General features: G+C 39.6%; 2 protein-coding genes across 3 annotated transcripts; both read right to left on the bottom strand.

The window, feature by feature from the left end:
- Positions 1-171: 171 nt before the first annotated feature.
- On the bottom strand, positions 172-6,760 carry LOC118814825 (uncharacterized protein C3orf85-like). Its single transcript, XM_036580627.1, has 5 exons — positions 6,648-6,760; positions 4,698-4,743; positions 4,353-4,477; positions 4,177-4,262; positions 172-554 (listed from the first exon to the last, which is right to left on the bottom strand). The coding sequence occupies exons 2-5, from the start codon at positions 4,741-4,743 to the stop codon at positions 479-481; spliced, it is 333 nt and encodes a 110-aa protein (XP_036436520.1). The 5' UTR covers positions 6,648-6,760; the 3' UTR covers positions 172-478.
- Positions 6,761-7,542: 782 nt separating this feature from the next.
- Positions 7,543-18,772, bottom strand: abhd10a (abhydrolase domain containing 10, depalmitoylase a). Of its 2 annotated transcripts, none has more exons than XM_036580625.1 (5): positions 18,613-18,772; positions 15,230-15,413; positions 13,624-13,735; positions 12,674-12,811; positions 7,543-11,030 (listed from the first exon to the last, which is right to left on the bottom strand). In XM_036580625.1, exons 1-5 carry the CDS (start codon positions 18,695-18,697, stop codon positions 10,689-10,691), a joined length of 861 nt encoding a protein of 286 aa, XP_036436518.1. In that variant the 5' UTR covers positions 18,698-18,772; the 3' UTR covers positions 7,543-10,688. The 2 variants fall into 2 exon arrangements, with proteins under 2 accessions (XP_036436518.1, XP_036436519.1); XM_036580626.1 differs by lacking the exon at positions 18,613-18,772 and adding an exon at positions 16,709-16,834 and having other exon boundaries at positions 7,544-11,030.
- Positions 18,773-19,048: the final 276 nt, after the last annotated feature.

Here is a 19,048-nt window from a genome sequence, read left to right as displayed (position 1 = left end):
CTGTAGACGGTTCTATATAACACCTTTTTTAAAATGGTTCTATGTAGCACCAAAAAAAGGTTATGCTATTGTTGTGATGTCTAGCTTGTAATAATAGAAGATCCCCTTTAGGGTGCTATATAGAACCTTTTCTAAAAAGGTTTTATATAGAACCATCTACAGTACATTTTCCATCAATTTGAAGAACGCTTCGCCATGTAAAGAACCATTTAATCATGCAAAGGGTTCTTTGAGTGTTCATGGTTCTTTATAGAAACATTTTCTTGAAGAACCATTATTTTTGAGTATGTAGGACTGTTTGAGTTGCTAATTCATTACCATATAGGTGTAACATCACTGGAGATCTACACTACAAAGCAAGCCAGTACGATGCAAGTCCACCCACAGTGCTGTTTCCTTCCTGCTGACCTCTACAGTCATTACTGGTGCCTGGCCGTCATGAATCAGCATCAGTCACTGAGTCGGCTGATTAGATCTATCAGTGTCTGGCCGTCTGGGCATCGAGGTGCGCCCTCACATTCCTCAGCATCTCCGCATACAGCCTGTTAGTCTCACTGAACAAAGAAAAAACCACAAAACAGCAAAAAAATTTAATGTATTAAATATTAAATAATATGAAAAAAACAATGGTGATGCTAAAAGGAAAGGAACTATGTTCTCACATTATCAGTAGCTCAATTTTACTGATAACACAGTATAGATTCACATGTAATGTTTTATGATATTAATGTAAGTGAGTGCTCACTTGTTTTGAGAGAACATGATGTCAAAACTATATCATTTTTTACATTTTACAGCAGGGACTCTTATGCCAGCATGCTTAAGAGGTTTATGATGCTATTGTTTGTAAAAATTCAGCCACCAGTCATTTGGTTTTTCATATCCGACACACATACAGCGACAAATAAGTATAATTTATTCATATTCAGCTCAGGAACAGCTGCACAGGTGTCAACCCATTTGAGTTGCCTGTATAAAATATGAAGGTCTTGGAGGTATATGGTCATATAAGAGTGGGATATGGGAATCTACTGTAATACAGGTTCCCAAAGAAGGAAAATAGTTACATTCTTGTGTAATACATTCTTATATTTGCTATTAAATTTCCTATACTGTTATAAAGAAATTATCTTTAAAAAGCTGATTTTAACAAAATTAAAATATTGAGTTAATTGAACATCTAATAGTAAGTTAACAGAACAAGAATTTGTATCTGATGCTCTGTCAATGTGTTATTTAAAGTTTAATTTACTTAAACTTTTCCAGCCTATTTTTAAGTTTAAAAATAATTTTTTGTGAAAATGCACCGCACACATACTAAGCTGTGCCAAAAGGAGTCTCTGTTAGTCTGCAGCAAAAGAAATATCATATTCATACAGTTTGGAGGTGGTGAATATAATGAGTTTCTTTATACTATCTATCTGTCTATCTGTCTCTCTCTCTATCTATCTACTATAATGGTATAATGGTTGAGAGCGATGGTTTCCATAACTATATGTACAACAGCATTACAAATCAAAAAACAACAGCAGATCAATATGAACAGATATGGTGAAGCTAGTTTTTCTTCTCGTCTCTGTCTACATGCACTGTAAGCTCACTGGCTTCCAGCTCTGCCTGTTTGAAATGCTTTTTAATGCCAGTCCTTAAATTAGACTGACAACACTTCACCTGGTGGTTATTACGCAAAGAAACGTTTCTCATTCGCCTGGATAACATCAGCCAGATGTCCAGTATGAATGAGGGGTCAGATATCTCGCTTTGAACCAGGAATCATGTTCTGTAATGTGGGTTTAGGTGATCTCGATCTTCTCAAGTCTTCAGTTCAGTTGGCAGTTAGTGCCACCAAAATAACTAAGAAGCAGCTCAACTTATTAGCTTTTAGTCTGTCAGATAGTCACCCAGCACTATTATGTGATGATTAATTATGCCACAATGCACCACATTGATGCCACTTTTACACACTTAAAATGATCATTCTTCAGGGGTTCTTTAGTAAAGGCAATGGTTCTATATAGAACCATTTGCATTTGCATTGGTTCTTCAAACTGATGGAGAATGTGTTGTATATATAACCTTTTTGAGAAGGGTTCTATATAGCACCAAAAGAGGTTCTTATATTGTTACAAGCTTGACATCGTAACAATAGCAGAACCCCATTTGGAGCTACATAGAACCCTTTTCAAAAAAAGGTCCATATAGAAGCTTCTACAGCACATTCTCCATCAATTTGAAGAGCTCTTTCACCATGCAAAGAACCCTTTTAGCATGCAAAGGGTTCTTTGAGTGTTCACGGTTCTATATACCATAATCGTCTTTGCTATAGAACCCTTCAAGAACCATCTTTTTTAAGTGTGTTCTTAACATGTTGTAAAGACATTTGTTAGCATGTGTGCTAGCGGGTAGTGAGAGAAAGAGAGAAAGAGAGAGAGAGACTAAGTTCATATTTTCACTCTCAGAGTAAGTTCTAAGCTTGACTCTACATATGAGACTGCATAAATGTATGGTTTATGTGCATCAAGCAGTGTACAAATGTAATTTTATTTCGCTTTAATGCAGCAATATGAATAATAGGTAAGCTAGGCTAGATAGCTAGCAAATAGTTGCTTTGGGTGTAGTGCCTATTTGTTATTAATATTTATCAATGAAACTCAACAGTTAAAATTAGACTGATATCATTCAAATAGTCAACATTTTAGTCATAATTATTTGTTTTGGTGCTTTAATTTGAAGTAAAAATCAGTCTTGATGCCAATACAAGGCTAATGACTGTCTTACTGCTCCGGCCTGCTAGCTAGCAGTCTTGTAGCTGTATTTGTGTCCAAAAAGAAATGAGAGCATAGCTAAATTTAGCATCATCACTTGTAAAGCAACTTGCCAATTAACCAAAGTTATGCTTAAATGCTGAATTCACTCATTAATGTGAACTGAAAGATTCATTTGATGTATAATTTGAACAGGAGAGTGACAAAGGAAAACAGTCTGGCAGACAGAGAAGGGGTCACTGTAGTCCAGGGTAAAGTGCTGAATAGTATTTAAATTACATTTTAAAATGTGAACATTTTTAGAGTTTAATCCTACACTCCTACCTTTCTCTCCCCCTGTCATAAACTAACTGGTGGTCCTTCGGGTCATGAATGTAAAGACCAAGCGTTTGGTGAGAGTTTATGGGTCATTTCTACATTGACAGTGGGAATTCAGGTGGATACATTTTTAAAAAATCAGTTTCTTTCATCCCAAAACTAAATAATCTTAATATGTCCATTAACATCTCCTATTATCATATATGCAAAAAGGAGAGCTTAATTCCAAACATATTTTACAGTCACTGGTGTTACATGAATATGGTGTAACACCACTGACATTCTGGTTAAAACTGAGGATTTTGTAATCCAGCAGTCAGGTGACCTTCTGCAACTATTTAAAATCAGTAATAAAAATGATATTTGGCATTATTTTGACAAAATTTTAATTAACCAGCCATCAAATCACATAACACCACTGACACATAGAAGATGTGCTGCCTGATAAACAAAATTCTTAATAAAAAAATTAATGAAATATAGTGGGCAAGTGTGACTCGCCTTCTCATGCCTTGGGATGCTTCCTCTCTGATGAGACTCGAACCAAAGAGGCAGTTTAATAGAGCTAAAAATACTACGTTAAAATGTAAAATAAGAGTGCTGATAACATCAGTGACCAAAATCTCTGAGACAAATGATTTTTTTATATAAAATACATATTTTCTAAATGTAGAATAACGTTAATGATATAAAAAGTAAACATGTATCTGTTTTATACAAATTCCTAAGTTAAACCTCTTAAAAATACTGTTTTATATTAAAAAATGGTTTCTCAAATGTTGAAAATTGGCTGTGATGAGCTGTTTTACATACGCAGAGCGTCTAGGAAATCTGAGAAATCATAAGGGAAAAGTGTTATTTAATCTTAGGTCAACTGTGTAAATGTACATACCGACTTTTGGAGCTGTGTCTAATATTTTAAACATCTTTTTAAGCCCTGTAACCTTTGTGACATGCTTTCCCACTCCAAATGGAGAATGGCCCTTATACACAAGACTTGCAGTGAAAATTAGTTTAAGAGCTTAAACATAATGAATTACTCTAATCTGAAGAATGAATGAGCCAAAGATATAAACACATAACAGTCACTCACTCAGCCACAGAGCGGTCAAACATGAGGTTGCCCATGTCCATGTAATACTGAGCATCTGTTCTCAAAGCAGTCCAGTATTCATTGGCCTGTTGCAGAAAGCAGACCATTAAACTTGCATAATTGCAGACGCATGCACACAGTGGAAGAGAGAGAGCCGGCTATGGTCATTTAATCACCTGCTCCTGAATGGTGTAGCCCCACACGTTCTGTGAGTGGTTGGGGTCCCAGTAGCCTGCCTGCCTCTTTGGACGAATGAACCTCTTGGCCTGCTCCTCATTAACAAACGGAGCTGTGAAAACCCCTAAATGAACCACGCAAAGCAGTTCAGTGGCTTCATCAAAAAACTTCAAAAATACACAATAATCACATTCATACAGGATCAATAAACACACAGTATTTTTATACTTTTGATTTTTGTTTATATAAAGAAACAATCAAACAGTAAACAGGGACTATAAAAAGCTTAAAATAATAATTATATAGATTACGTGCATTTAAATAACATCTCATAATTAACTCACCTCCCAGGAGGACCAAAAGCAACACTATACGCATCATTCTTCTCATCTGAAGCAAGAAAGAGAGAGAATTAAGATATTTATTATAAAAGAACAAACAACAGATATTATAAATATATTTTCTCTAAATAACACCTCCCAAAATTTGTGCGCAAAAACAGCTACATTGGCAACCCAAAGTATCCTATGCGAATATATTTTCCCATAACCTCATAAGAAAAATATATTTTATTTTCAAATGTGTATTATTATTATCTTCCAACTTTTCTGTGAGAGATGCTGTTTCTCTGCTATACTGAGCTGTTTGAGCTCTTTCCGTTTAGAAAGGCTATAGGATTTCTGCTCATCTCTCCATATAAGAGCAGCACTTCTTTGCACTCTGCTCTCCTCCTCAGGGCAGCTCTACCTCTCCACCACACAATTTGGGTTTTTTGTAAGAGGCATGTGAGGGAAATCTGATCCTGAATCAATGCCTAAATATTCTTCCTGGAAAAAAATGTAGGTTTTGCTACATTTACGGTATTGATACACAATGTTTTTGCTGAAAAAGCTTTTTCGGCATTCATAAAATGTTACAGACAATTTCTATTTCCATTGCCTACATCAACCAACTTATGGAAACAAAAAATAATTTGAATGGAAATGTATTTAATATCTGTCAGATGTCAGTCATGAAGGGCTCTGAAAGTAAGAACTAATATAGGTAAATTGGTGAGAAAGCGGTAACCAGTGCAAACCTGTATGTAGTGATCTCAGTGATTTAACTTTGGCTACTACACTACAGCACATAATACTATACTATACTATTCTACAGTATACCACATACTACTATACTATAGCACATACTACTATACAATACTATTCTACAGTATACCATAGGACACCACTTACTGCTATAGCACATTCTACTATACTATAGTATTTTATAGTATACTATAGTATACCACTTACTACTATACTACAAAACATAATAGCACATAATACTATACTATACTATTTTATAGTATACTATAGTATACCACTTACTACTATACTACAAAACATACTACTATACTATACTATTCTATTCTACAGTATACCACATACTACTATACTATAGCACAAACTACTATACTATTCTATTCTACTCTACTGTATACCACATACTACTATACTATAGCACAAACTACTATACTATACTATACTATACTATACTATTCCACAGTATACCACATACTACTATACTATAGCACATACTACTGTAAAATACTACACCATTCTATAGTATACTACAGTACTACTATACTATAGTATACCACTTAGTTAGTACTATACTACACTATTCTATTCTACAGTATACCACATACTACTATACTATAGCACATACTACTGTAACACCATTCTATAGTATACTACAGTACACCACTTACTACTATACTATAGCATATACTACTGTACTATACTATTCTATAGTATACTTTAGTATACCATGCTACTATACTATACTGTACTATACCACATTACCACACTATACTAATGAAAGTCTAATGGAACATTGTAAGTGTATAATAGAAGATTGTAAGTGTTGTAGCCACAAAAATCCAAGTCTTTGATGTGAGCACAAGTCATTTGAAGTATTTAGAGAGGTCAGATCTCACTACCTTGATAATCATGGCAGCAGCACAGGCTGACCCTGACTCAGTGTGGTTTAGCTCAGCACTGTGGACTACATAAAGCTCTAGTCATTTATATGAATTAAACTTACAGTGCTGAGAATAGACCAACACCAGCTGAGCAGCATTTAGACAGAAAATAGGTGATAAGCTAACTCTGTAAGCAACAAGCTGACAAAATCTAACTGAGGACCACAGTTCAGACATGTCTATAGGCTTTAGTACTATACACCAACAACTTTCAGATGCACAGCATGAGCCAGCTTACCAGAATTCATTCATTACAAATTAAAAGACCTACCTTTTAACACAAAGCCTTGCAGTGGTGGAAACTGTGTGGTGTGTCAGGTCTCAGGTTAGCTGTTGGAGAAGGGCTGGACAGGGGCTAGCCGAGGCCAGAATGAGGCAGACGAGAAACAGGGCTCTCTTTCAGTAAAGGAGAAAATTCTTGAGGTTTCTCTGTACGTCAGCAGCTATGAACACACACCACCACTGAAGCCAGAGCTGAAGAAATGAAGCATTCACACTCAGTTAGGATCTCACTCACTCAGTGGTTTACAGTCCCAGTCTTGAGGAGCCCCTGCTATAAAAAAAAAAAAGGATGCGCAATCATATTGGAATCAAATCAGTGCTAGCAGATAGTTGTGAGAGAAAAAAGGATCTGCTCTAGACAGAATTTTAGGTTTGGGCCAATATATATATAAAAATAAAAGAAACCATTAAAACCAGTGTTAGTGTGTTGCGCGGTGCTGCTGGAGTTTTTAAACACTGTCTGACACTTACTGTCCACTCTATTAGTTACTCCCACCTTCTTGATCCAACTTGTAGATGTCAGACAGTAGCTCATGTGCCGCTGTTTGTGTTAATCATCCTCTAGTCCTTTGTCAGTGGTTCTCAGTCCAGCAGCGACACTGAGGTCTATAAAAACTCCAGCAGCACTGCTGTGTCTGATCCACTCACACCAGCGTAACACACACTAACACACCACCACCACATCAGTGTTACTGCAGCGCTGAGAATGATCCACCACCCAAATAGTACCTGCTCTGTTGGGGTATATATACACACACACATATATATATATATAGGCTTCTGAAGGAATTTCCTTTAAAAGTCTGTTTACACAGTAAGCGTTTATTTGCTCAGAAAAACACCAATATGTACACACACACACACACACACACACACACACACACACACTATAGTGAGGCTAAACTGACTGACTGCCAGGGTAACTGAAGTGATATTCAATTCCTGGAAACCAGTTAGTCTTTAACAGAAATACAGAGAAAACACAGGAAAAACCTTCGGCAAACGTTCTTGAACATAAAAAACTAAATACCAGACATATTCTCTACTATCTTTTACATTTTATTATTGAAAAATCTTATTCATGTACAGGGGATACAGATACACATGTGCACACTTAGTTAAAACACAATATACTTTTATATAGTGCTTAATCTGAAATAATACTAAAACACAATGAACCAGTTTACCAGACCCAGATTAAGCCTAAAGAATCTCCAATGATGAGTGACTCCCTATAGGCACTGGAGTCTCCAAAAGCAAGAGCGAAACATATTTACGAGGGGTATAAACTTCCTCCATGCCAAAACTGGTGAACAGAAGGGATGAGCACAGAAAAAAAGATTTAGTTTTGCGTAATTAAGGAATTAAAACGGCTCTGTCTTTTGCTGTCTGGCCATTTGTCAAGAAACTGAGGAAGGAAGACAAACAGGCTTTTGTCTTCAGAAGTATGAGCCAGTCCATCACACTAACACTAGCCTTTGTGTGGACTTTAGTGTGCTGAACAAAGCCAACGGCACTGCAACACAGCTGCAGTCGTTCATTATTACAATAACTAACACACACACACACACACACACACACACACACACACACCATCCATACCTATGATAAATTATCAAAAATGCATATTGTTCATTACGAAAATAATAAAGGACTGGCAGGAGGAGCTCTTGGGCAACCTCCCAGATACGATTTGTCTGTGTAAAGCATTGCAGGCAGTGTAAACTCAAATGAGCCATAAAGAATATTTCAGACAGCACACAGAGGAAGTGAACTGTGTCTGGATGTCCGATAACATCGGCTTCAGACCACAATTCCCAAATCTGAGCAGAATTCTGTAAGAATGCAGCAGGGTACAGGGTATAACAGTGCAATCGGCCTAGAGGAGGTACACAAAGACAGAGAGCCTGCACCACTCTTCAGTATGACAGGAAGTTTTCACCCAAAATTCACAGCGATGTGGACAGCCAGAGGCTTCTTTTCACAGTTGTACAGTCCTCCCCCTTCCCAGAACGTACGGGATCACAACGAAAACATGCACTGTTTGATCGTTAAGCACAAAACAAACATGATCTAATGTATATTTTGAACATGACCAAATAAAAAAAAGAAAAAAAGAAAAAAAGAAGTGAAAGCAAGTGCCGATTCGTCATATGCATATGCAGTGTCACAGTAACATACACAGGCAGCTGAACTCCAACACAGGCAGTGCTGTTCATGCCAGAAATCAATATTAGGCTCCCAGCAGACCAACCACATCAAATCCAATGATTTGACTATCAAATACTTGCTCTGAGTGACATTATGTGCGTGTTAGAAGACCAAAATTCCCTTTGTGTCATGCTGGTAAGAAAATTTTCAGAGCTATAGAATTTGCCTAAATTAAAGGGGAACTCCAAAACTTCTGCATAATTAAATCATTAAGACGTAAAGAAAATCAGAGTGGTTTGCACCAGAGTGGTGGTGATAGGAACTAGACGTCCATGTCTAAAAGCTCTCTCATAGAAAGTTATTACATGAACTGGTATGAATACCTGATGTCACCGTTTTATGATAGTTTTGAGGGGATTTTGGCCTTAAAACCCATTCATGGTGGAGGGTTACATAATATGCAGGATGTTGAGGCAAAATAGTCCCCAAAGAAAACTTCTTATTTCAGATTTTCCATTATTTTACCATCATCAACATGACATATAAAACCACAGAAGACACGTGTGCGTTCACTGGTGGTTTTGGATAGTAAATAAAATGTCTACATTTGTGTTGTAGACATGGTGAGCCCTGGTTCCTATCACCACCACTGTAAAGAAATCTGAACCATTTCACACCAAACCACTCTGAATGACTGTTTACATCTCACACACTGAATTATGCAGACATTTTGAAAAGAAAATCCACTTTAAGGAAAGAAAATGTCACAAATACCAGCTAGGTATGTATGAAATAACCACAGATAACACATGGTTATGCAACCAATCAGCATCTCGCTCTTCTATGCCATTAACAACCCTCATTATTATCCTGACAGGCTTACTTTAGCATTTCACCTTCACGTAATCGTAATGAAAAGCATCTGGGCTAAACAACTTTTGGTGCTGGATTGCAGCTATACCCACTAGATTACAACTGATAACACAAGCAAAGCAAGCTACATAGTGAAAACTCTTGTTAGCTAGCAGAGCTGTTTCTCTCTTGTAATTTTTATTACACACTTTGGAGTTTTTTGGGGGATTCTGAGCCATGCTAACTTACATTACATCCATGGGCTAACGACAGGCTTGCTGTCATAGACTATTTCTCACAGTCGTCCACAGATGTTCTCATTACCAGATCACGTTTAGCCCCGCAAAACTAACCTGAACCAGCTATTACGAACAATGAACACCTGTGCACAGGTGTGTTGGAACAGGATTAGAGCAAAAATGTCCCACTGTCTTCAAAAACCATGTAGGAATGTGGTGAGATGAGACTCTCTGGTGATAAATTAGAGGAAATGTTCAAACAAAAATAAAGGCACGCATTCTAATGCATGTCTTTCTGTGATTTGTCCCTTCTGAGCTACTGTATAGAGGGACCAATAAAAAGGGAACAGTTGGGTCAAGCCTTAGATAAGGTAAAAAGGTGAAAAACTCTTAACCATAACAAGATGGAACAAAACAAAAAAAGAACGAAGGCGTGAAGAATGAGTTCCTTTTGCTGAACATGTTGCACGTTGTCGTTTTGTGGTGCTCTCACACAGATCAAGATTAGGTTTGCCTGAGGAGGGTTGTATATAAGTTTGTGTGTGCGTTCACTACATCAGTGTTGTCCCAAAGGTAAGAACAACTACCTACAAGCAAGGTGTCATTTACCTGCTGAGCATTTGGACATTAAAATATAACTACATGGCTTCTGACCACATGTGATATCAGACAGTTGTGTTTTCTGTAACACTTGGATTCCTCTCCCCAGTTCCCCTCCCACCAACGCAGCCTCTTTCCTTCAAAGTCAATCAAGGCCCTCTCCAACCCCAACTGATACTATGTCCACCTCATCCCAGTGTGGTCAGCTTGTCAATAAGGTCATCGATGGTGTACACCATCAGCTTGATGTCGTCCTTCTCAGACATTCGGTGGCGGCCGTGCTTGCGGAGTATGACGTCCACATCGTTGCTGAGCACTCGTTCAGCCACCTGCATAGAGACATGCCATGGAACATCAGCATCCTTCATGCCGTGGATGAGGCGCACAGGGCAGGCCACTGGGATTGGGCTCTGCAGGATGCAGTGGTTCTCCGCTTCCTTAAGAAAGTCTAGGCTGAGCGTGTACGAGCCCTCCTCGTTGTGCCGGGTGGGGAAAGACCACGAGCCACACTCCTCAATCTCCTTCTTTGTCTGAAAGGGGGCGACAGAGGCAACACAAAAACATGAGAGCAGCATTTACTCAGCAGTATTCGGATGCCTTCACAAGTTTTTAGCGTCTTCCCTGCCTTTTCACACTTTGTAAAACTTTTAGATAGAACAAGTGGAAAATACCAAGTTCAACTCTCTGCAAGAGGTCCTGCATGATCTGCAAATCGATTTGCAGGCAGGTTTAATGTTGAGCCACTGCAGTCATAGCAGGAAATCAGCCAACTGATGTTTTGCAGGTGGGTATTATAACTCATTAGGTAAAGAGGACTCAGACAATTATTGGCTCCTTGTGGAAGTCGACTGGCGGGCAAGTGTGCCCCAGAGAAAAATGTTAGTAATTATAAGATACTGCATACAGATAATGAAACTATATAACCTCCGCTAAAGAACTTCTGCATAAAATCTAACTGCATTTTTTCCAAGGAAATTGTTTTGGCTTTTTAACTCCCGTCACTGCAAGCCACATCTATCTAACTATGCTGACTTTAATATAAATCTGGTTGACTTGTAGATGCTTTTTAGCGTTATTAGCTATAAAATAATGTTGATACAGTGGCAAAGTGAAGCCAAGCTGCTCGGCTATGCTACCATGCACTTGTCTGCTGACATGAACCCCGTGTACACCTGGTCACTTCATACGTCTTGAGTATTAGGATTATATCTGGATGAGGCCAAACCACAAAAAAATGCAAGTGTAAACACAAGACACTTTTGAAACAAAGCTATAACTTGAATATAGCAGTGTAAACGCGTCAGTCTCTCCAAGACATGTTTGACAACCAAAACCCCTCCCAGTACAACCAAAACCCTTCCCAGTACAGCCGAAACATCTCCTAGTACAGCCAAATCATCTCCCTGTACAACCAAAACTCCTCCAAGTATAAGCAAACCCCTCCCAGCACAACTAAAACCCCTCGCACTACAACCAAAACCCAAACCTCCTCCCAGCACAACTAAAACCCCTCCCATTACAACCAAAAACCCTCCCAGCACTAGTAAAACTCTTCCTAGTACAGTTTTGTTTATCCTAAAAGTACGCAAAATATTAAATTACTTATGTTTACTTTTGTGTAGCAGGATGTGTAGGTGTACGGCGGGACTGGAGGCTGATCTGCAATGCTGTGGAGGCTGGGTGGGCATGCTGAAGGCCAATGGTGCAGATTACACATGATAAATGTAGGCAAGTGCGGACAAGGACCACAGCCCAAATTATATGCGCAGACTGCCATGACATGGTTGAAGAAGGTGAGTGTGATAAATAAGGGCACTAGGTTTCTGTGGGCAGGTGCCGGTGTGCAGGTGGGTGCGATATGTGGTTGAGTGACATTAATAATTAAGCCTATACAGACCTCTATACACAATACATAAATTGCCAGCTTGTTAGGTACTTTACATGCACACAAATTGTACAGTCCAAACGTCCGGCATCACGTGACTCTCGTGCAATGCGATCATTTCCGCATGGTACAACATTCTTACATAATGCAGCATCTTGTTGTGAAGCCCAAAGGAGATGCAAGATGGATTACTAGATGGGTGTGGCTAATAAACTGCCAACTCAGTATAGTTGATGAAACTAATAAATTCCTGCCTTTTGAGCTGTGATGAAGTCCAGGTGTTCTCACCTCTATCGGCAGAGTGTTGAAAGCTGTCACAAAGTGATCGGCAGCTGTGGAAATGCCCACCAGGGCAGCGATCTTCTCCGGCCTTGCGAGAGCAGCCAGCAACATCAGCCAGCCTCCCATACTGGAGCCAACCAGTATCTACAGTAATGAGAAAGTCACATTAGAAAGAGAAAGAGGGTGGACACTTTGAGGACCCTGTCTATTAGAATGCTGATCTGAAATCAGGTTTTAACATAAGAATGAAAGGGTCCTGATACCCAGTCAGCATTTTTCCTCCGAGACGCTTGAAAAATATGCACTGTTGTCTTGTTCTGTAGTTTCCTTTTATGTTACCAGCCAAGTGTGATACAAAGTTCTAAGATGCTAAGTTTAGGTTTATGTATGTGTATGATTATTGAAGAGCTTTGGCAGCTTTGGAAGCCACTCTTATTAATTTTTATAAAATATCACACACTGTACTATTCTGAACTCTGGAGACGTGCAGGCTTTATGGATCCAGTCCACCAATCTAGCTAATCTTCTCTTCTTAGTATATATTTTGGAGACTGAGCACTGAGTTCCTGAACTGAGTTCCAGCTTGCCTACCAACCTGGCGACGTGGTCTTCTTAATGTGACCTGCAGCAAGTTATGTGCAGCTTTCTACTGCACTCGCCCACCCTATATAATATGATATCATGCACCATATTTTTAGCATCAATCAAGTAAACAACATGGAAACTGACTGGACTTCTGCCTGAGAGCATTTCAGGACAGCAGATCAGTGCGGCTATTTAGAAAGCCTGTTAGTAGGAGTGCTGATCTAGGGTCTGTTTTTAGGTCTAAAGTCACCATGAAGAAACAAGCTGATCTGGGAGAGGAACACAGCCAGTCCAGCAAATTCAGTGAACGAACTCACTCCCTGCTTGAGACTGTTTCAGGTACTGCAAAGTAAACTTAGTTCCTCTCTTACCTGAGGCCCTTCCACCAGCTCGTCCAGCACATACAGGACGTCCTTCTTCCATGTGCCGATGTTGTAATCCGCCATTTGCCCTTCAGATGCCCCACAGCCTGTGTAGTCAAACCTGAGTGGTCGCAGACACTTATCAGACAGGCATGTATCTATATACTGAACTCGGCTGCTTTGAATGGTACATTTCTCTAATAACAGATTAAATCCAGACCAAGGCGAGAAAAAAAAGAATGAATTTAGTCCAGGACTAGGGCTGGGTGTCATGTTCTGCACAGCTGAAAGGTTAAGATGTATATGATGAAACATGAAGTTCTAGAGCAGGGGTGCCCATACTTTTGTGGCTTGAGATATACTTTTTCCAGTGGACAGGTCATTGTGATCTTCCTTAAGAAAAAAAAAGGCCTCATCCTTTTTTAAAAATTTCGAAACTTTTTTAATGCACTTCTGTGGCCTATATTGATATTTAGCATAACAACTGAAAAATCACATTAACCTTATTGTCAGCCAGGTTTGTGAAATCTGAAGTTAATTTTTTGCTGAAAATTTGTAGTTGTAGTTTCTGTGTATAGTTTGAAAATGCTTCCCGACGTTCCCCTTCTTTGGAAGTGTGATGGATACTTTGCAAATCAAGCACATGCATTTGGAGTTTAACACTGTGAAAAAATAGCCCTCCTCCTGCTCTGCACGGAAGAGGTAAATTTTTTGATTTCTTTGTTCTTGGTCTCACACTCATCTTCTGAAAGATTCAGTGTAGGATACAAAAGGAAAAATGCAAAAATGGCGCTGCACAAACTGGTTACAGATAAATGAAAACTTTCTAGATCGCTAGAGAGGCAAAGTCACAGCAGTGCTTTAGGCGGCTTGGCATAGCAATGGTAACAAGCAGTAAATCAAAGAGACATTGGCCACACTTCCCGTCAATAATGCTGACCTGTCCGCCACCAGAAGCAAGGAAGTGTTGAAATTTGATAGCCTGATTGAATGAGGCATGATCTACCCACATGCATTGTGAGATCGACTAGTCGATCGTGAACGACGTATTGGGCACTCCTGTTCTAGAGGAACTTACCAAGGGTTTTGGATAGTAAATGAAATGGCTATATTTGTGCTGTAGTCATGGTGACCCCTGGTTCTTATCACCACCACTGTAAAGAAATCTGACTCTCTAAAATCAACCATTTCACAGCAGACCACTCTGAATGACTTAACTATGGAATTATGCAGAAATTTTAAAAAGCTGGTGGAATTCCCCTTTATGTGGCTGTAAGGGATTTCTGACTAATCAAGACGTGCTGATTTAGACAATCACAGTCTAGATTTTCGTTTTAGATTACCCTACTTTACTTTTAATGTAAGTCAATGGAACCAGACTTTTTTCTGTGTAATTTTGGGCCATTTTTTTGGGTCCATTCATCACGAAATTTACACCCAGTATAAAGGACAACAAGCATTTTCAAATTATGTCAAAAACTGAAAAACAACAAAAATGGAGATACAAGGTTCTCTTCCGACAGCAGTGATACATGTCTTCAATCAACTGAACAGCAACAAAAACAGTAATTTAGCATGGTTAATACTGTAAATTCTGATCTAGAACACTGACTACCTGAGGTAGGAGTGACCCAGAGACTTGCAGAACTCTTCCAGTGCTTCTGCTTTTTGACCGCCCATGTGGGAGGCGAAGCCGGGGAGGAACACCACTCCTGGACTCTTCCCCTTCAGCTTCCTGTAAGCCAGCCTGGGTAGGTCTGGACGTGTGGCATACTGGATCGTGGTTTTATGCCTGACTCCTGCACAGAACAAACACAGTGACTCAGGGTCAGTCCATGTCTCCATGTCACTGCAGTGCTGTATTCATAATCTGTGAACAGGGTGACTATTCAGTCCACGGCTATCTTAAAAAAAGATGGTTCTTCAAGGGTTCTTTAGTAAAGAAAATGGTTCTATATGGCACCTTTTTGGAAAGCTGGTGACATCATAACAATAGAAAAACACTTTTTGGTGCTATATAGAACCCTTTTCAAAAAGGTGCTATACAGAACCATCCACAGCACATTCTCCACCACTCTGAAGAACACTATCATGATGCAAAGACCCCTTTAATCAAACAAAGGGTTCTTTGAGTGTTCACGGTTCCATATAGAACCATTTTCTTTAAGAGTGAGTGTGCATAACAGAGGATTTATTCAACCCTTTTCAGTTTTTTGCATATGCACTACGATCAAAAGTCTGGACACATTTACTCTTAGAGAGGTTTTATTTAATTTTATTCTGCACACTTTAGAATAACAAGTAATCAAGTCATAAAATAACTCTTGTGGAGACCAAAAATCTTGTTGACACACATCTGCTGAGACCTTGCTGCTGAAAGCCTTTCATTGGTGGCCATCTAAAAACTTACTTTCGTTTAGAAATAAACCATAAGATCACAGCGTGTAAGATAATTAAAAAAGGGGTTCAAATTTTTTTGACTTCAGGGATCCGTTTCACTGTGTGAGTGTAAAACAAACAAGCTCTGTGCTTTAGTTTAATTTTGATCCATTTAAAACTTAAGACAACATTGTTGATAATGTATTATATAATAAAAATTTCAGCGTTTGCGGTTTGAAAATTGCACTCTTTTTTTGCGATTTCAATAGAAAAATGATTCATCTTTCAACTCCACCTCCAACCCCCCACTAACAGGCTCATAAGTAGACTTTTTAGGCTAGCAAGAAAAAAGAGGGGGGAAATAAAAACAACTTAGACCAGTAAGACGTCAGTTTATGCTGGTCAGGTGCTGGTTTAGCAGGTCACCCAGCACAGTCATGATAGGTGACTAGCATACCAGCATCCAAAACACAGCATACAATGTTTTTCTAGCTGGGTATTAGACTAGATTTCCTATATTCTGGTCTTACATGGATGTAAACCTCCAAAATTGTGACAAAACTGTATTCTATACGGCTAAATAGTAGAGTTCACACTATGTAGCTAGTTAACCTGGCTAACCTAGCTACTTTCAGACACTTCACTGCTCCCTTACTCAACAGCTAACGGGCTAACTTGCTCCTGGCTAAGCTGAGGCCTGTCTGGGTTCACTCACCCTCCTGCACACCTGCTCTCTCACTCCTTCGAGCAGTTAGCATGTTATTTTTATTAATAAACCCACTGCAGCACTCCTCCTACCTATCTGTGTATGTAACGCTAAATGCTAGCTATCAGTGATGAACCTTTCCGCTTTCCAGTGAGTCAGATCAGTCGGCTCAGCTCACCAGTACGAGTCGACTCTTTCGGTTCCCAAACGGCAGCGCTGTTGTGTTATTCCAACCCCCCCACCCCTCATCCCACAACAAATTAGCCAAGTCAGCGATCATGTCTATCATTTATTTTTAATAAGGCATGACTTTACTAAATAATCTACAGAAATAGCATCGTGTCTTTTTGATCCACTGAATCACATCTGCAGTTTCACTGAATTAATTTCGTGAGACAGAGATCGCACGATATGCGCACAAGACAAGCAAAATGCAGGTAAATCCATCAACTAGCTATGAATAAAGGCAGGTAATAGTAAAAAAATGAAGTTTTGTTTTGGCGAACTTACAAAAAAGAGAAAAAAATCGGCTCTTCGGATGCGAGTCGACTCCCAGCGTTCATCTAAAAGAACCGGCTCAAAGAGCCGACTCGTTCGCGAACGACACACTGCTAATAGCTGATAGCTCTAGCGCGGTTCCTGATTCTGTGTGAGCCGCTGTGCGATTACACAGAAATACATACATCAGAATGGAAGGAGCAGTAAGACCTGTTAGCTCATCAGCAGCTCCTGACGAGAGCAAACCGAGAGAAAATGCCCAGAAATATAGATTTCAGCATTATAAATAATATGAATGTGTTATTGAGGCTTGCCTGTGTGGGTGGTCGTGCCCACCGAAGCGCCTTCATAGCCTTTATAATGCTATGCTGCTGTATTCTTTCCATATTTTTACTCATTTAATATAAATATTTTTTTATATTTAATATTTTGGACAACATTAACTGGGAGTAAGACTTGAGTGTGTTCACTCTATCCGGCACGCAAAACATCACTATTTACCCTTATTTCAAATGCATTTAATACTCGGCGTGTTAAACAGCCTGTAAACACAGTACACACTTACATACACAAAGGTGGTTCTTCAAGGGTTCTTTAGTAAAGGCAATGGTTCTATTTCACCATCCCTGCTGGAAAGAAACCCACAGAAACAAGTGTTCCTGTTGGTTCCTGATAGTTGTGTAATGCTTCTAATTGTCCTCTTTCAGCAGGGATGAGTTCTATATAGAGCCATTTCATACTCAAGTGTTTCTTATATGGTGAAATGGTTCTATAACACTAGAAGGGTTCTTCTATTGTACACTCGTTAGTAAAGAGAATAGAACCAGGAACACTCAGAGAACCCTTGTCATGAATGAATGCATGATGAAATGGTTCTTCAGACTGATGGAGAATGTGTTGTGTATGGTTTTATACTGAACCTTTAAAAAAAATGGTTCTATATAGCACAAATAAGGGTTCTGCTATTGTTATGATGTCAATCTTCTAATAACCGAAGAACCCCGTTTGGTGCGACACAGAACCATTTTCGAAAAGGTTCTATATAGAACCGTATAAAGCACATTCCCCATCAGTCTGAAGAACCATTTCACCATGCAAAAGCATGAAATGGTTGGCTTTACTATGAAACCATTGCCTTTACTAAAGAACCCTTGAAGAACCATCCGCAGTCAGACTCTATTGGGCTTTTTAGTTCTAAAAGAGAACCATTGCCTTTACTAAAGAACCCTTGAAGAACCATCTTTCCTAAGACTGTACCAAAGCCAGATTACGGTCTGTTTTTACAGTCTGGTTTTACTGGATGTATCAGCAGCCCAGACTGTCCAGACTGCGATGCGCCCTTGATTACTCCACCACTCCCCCCACTGGCCGAGCGGAGCCCCCCGGTCTGTCCGCGTTAGGCACCCAGCACTCACCGGCTGCAGCGCGGGGCGCGCAGGAGAGCGAGCGTGCTCTGAGCGGAAGGAGCCTGCAGGACTGTCTGAGCACCGCGGACGCCATGCTGCCGCTCCGCGCTCTGCGGAGACACCACAACACGCCGAGGACGAGCCTGCTCTCCTCTGATGGGAGACGACGGTGAGGTCAGTAGAGCTTCACCTGAGCCTGCTGCCCTCTGCTGTCGTGGAGGATTACTGCAGCCAAATCACTGACAAACAGACTGCAGTTCTCAGCTCAGTGCTTGCGTACGGAGCCCCGCTGGTGACATCCTGTATAAATAAAAATAATTCGTAGCCACGACTTAGTAAAGCATGGGAATGAGATGATTAAGTCGTGGCCACGACTCAGTAAAGCGTGGGAACGAGATTCCAATGCATGGCCACCTTACTAAGTCATGGCCACGACTTAATCATC

Source organism: Colossoma macropomum, unplaced genomic scaffold (genome assembly GCF_904425465.1).
Source record: "Colossoma macropomum unplaced genomic scaffold, Colossoma_macropomum, whole genome shotgun sequence".
In the NCBI taxonomy this organism is placed as follows: domain Eukaryota; kingdom Metazoa; phylum Chordata; class Actinopteri; order Characiformes; family Serrasalmidae; genus Colossoma; species Colossoma macropomum.
The sequence above is the reverse complement of the archived record's forward strand: the minus strand, read 5'-3'. Positions and strand labels throughout refer to the sequence as shown.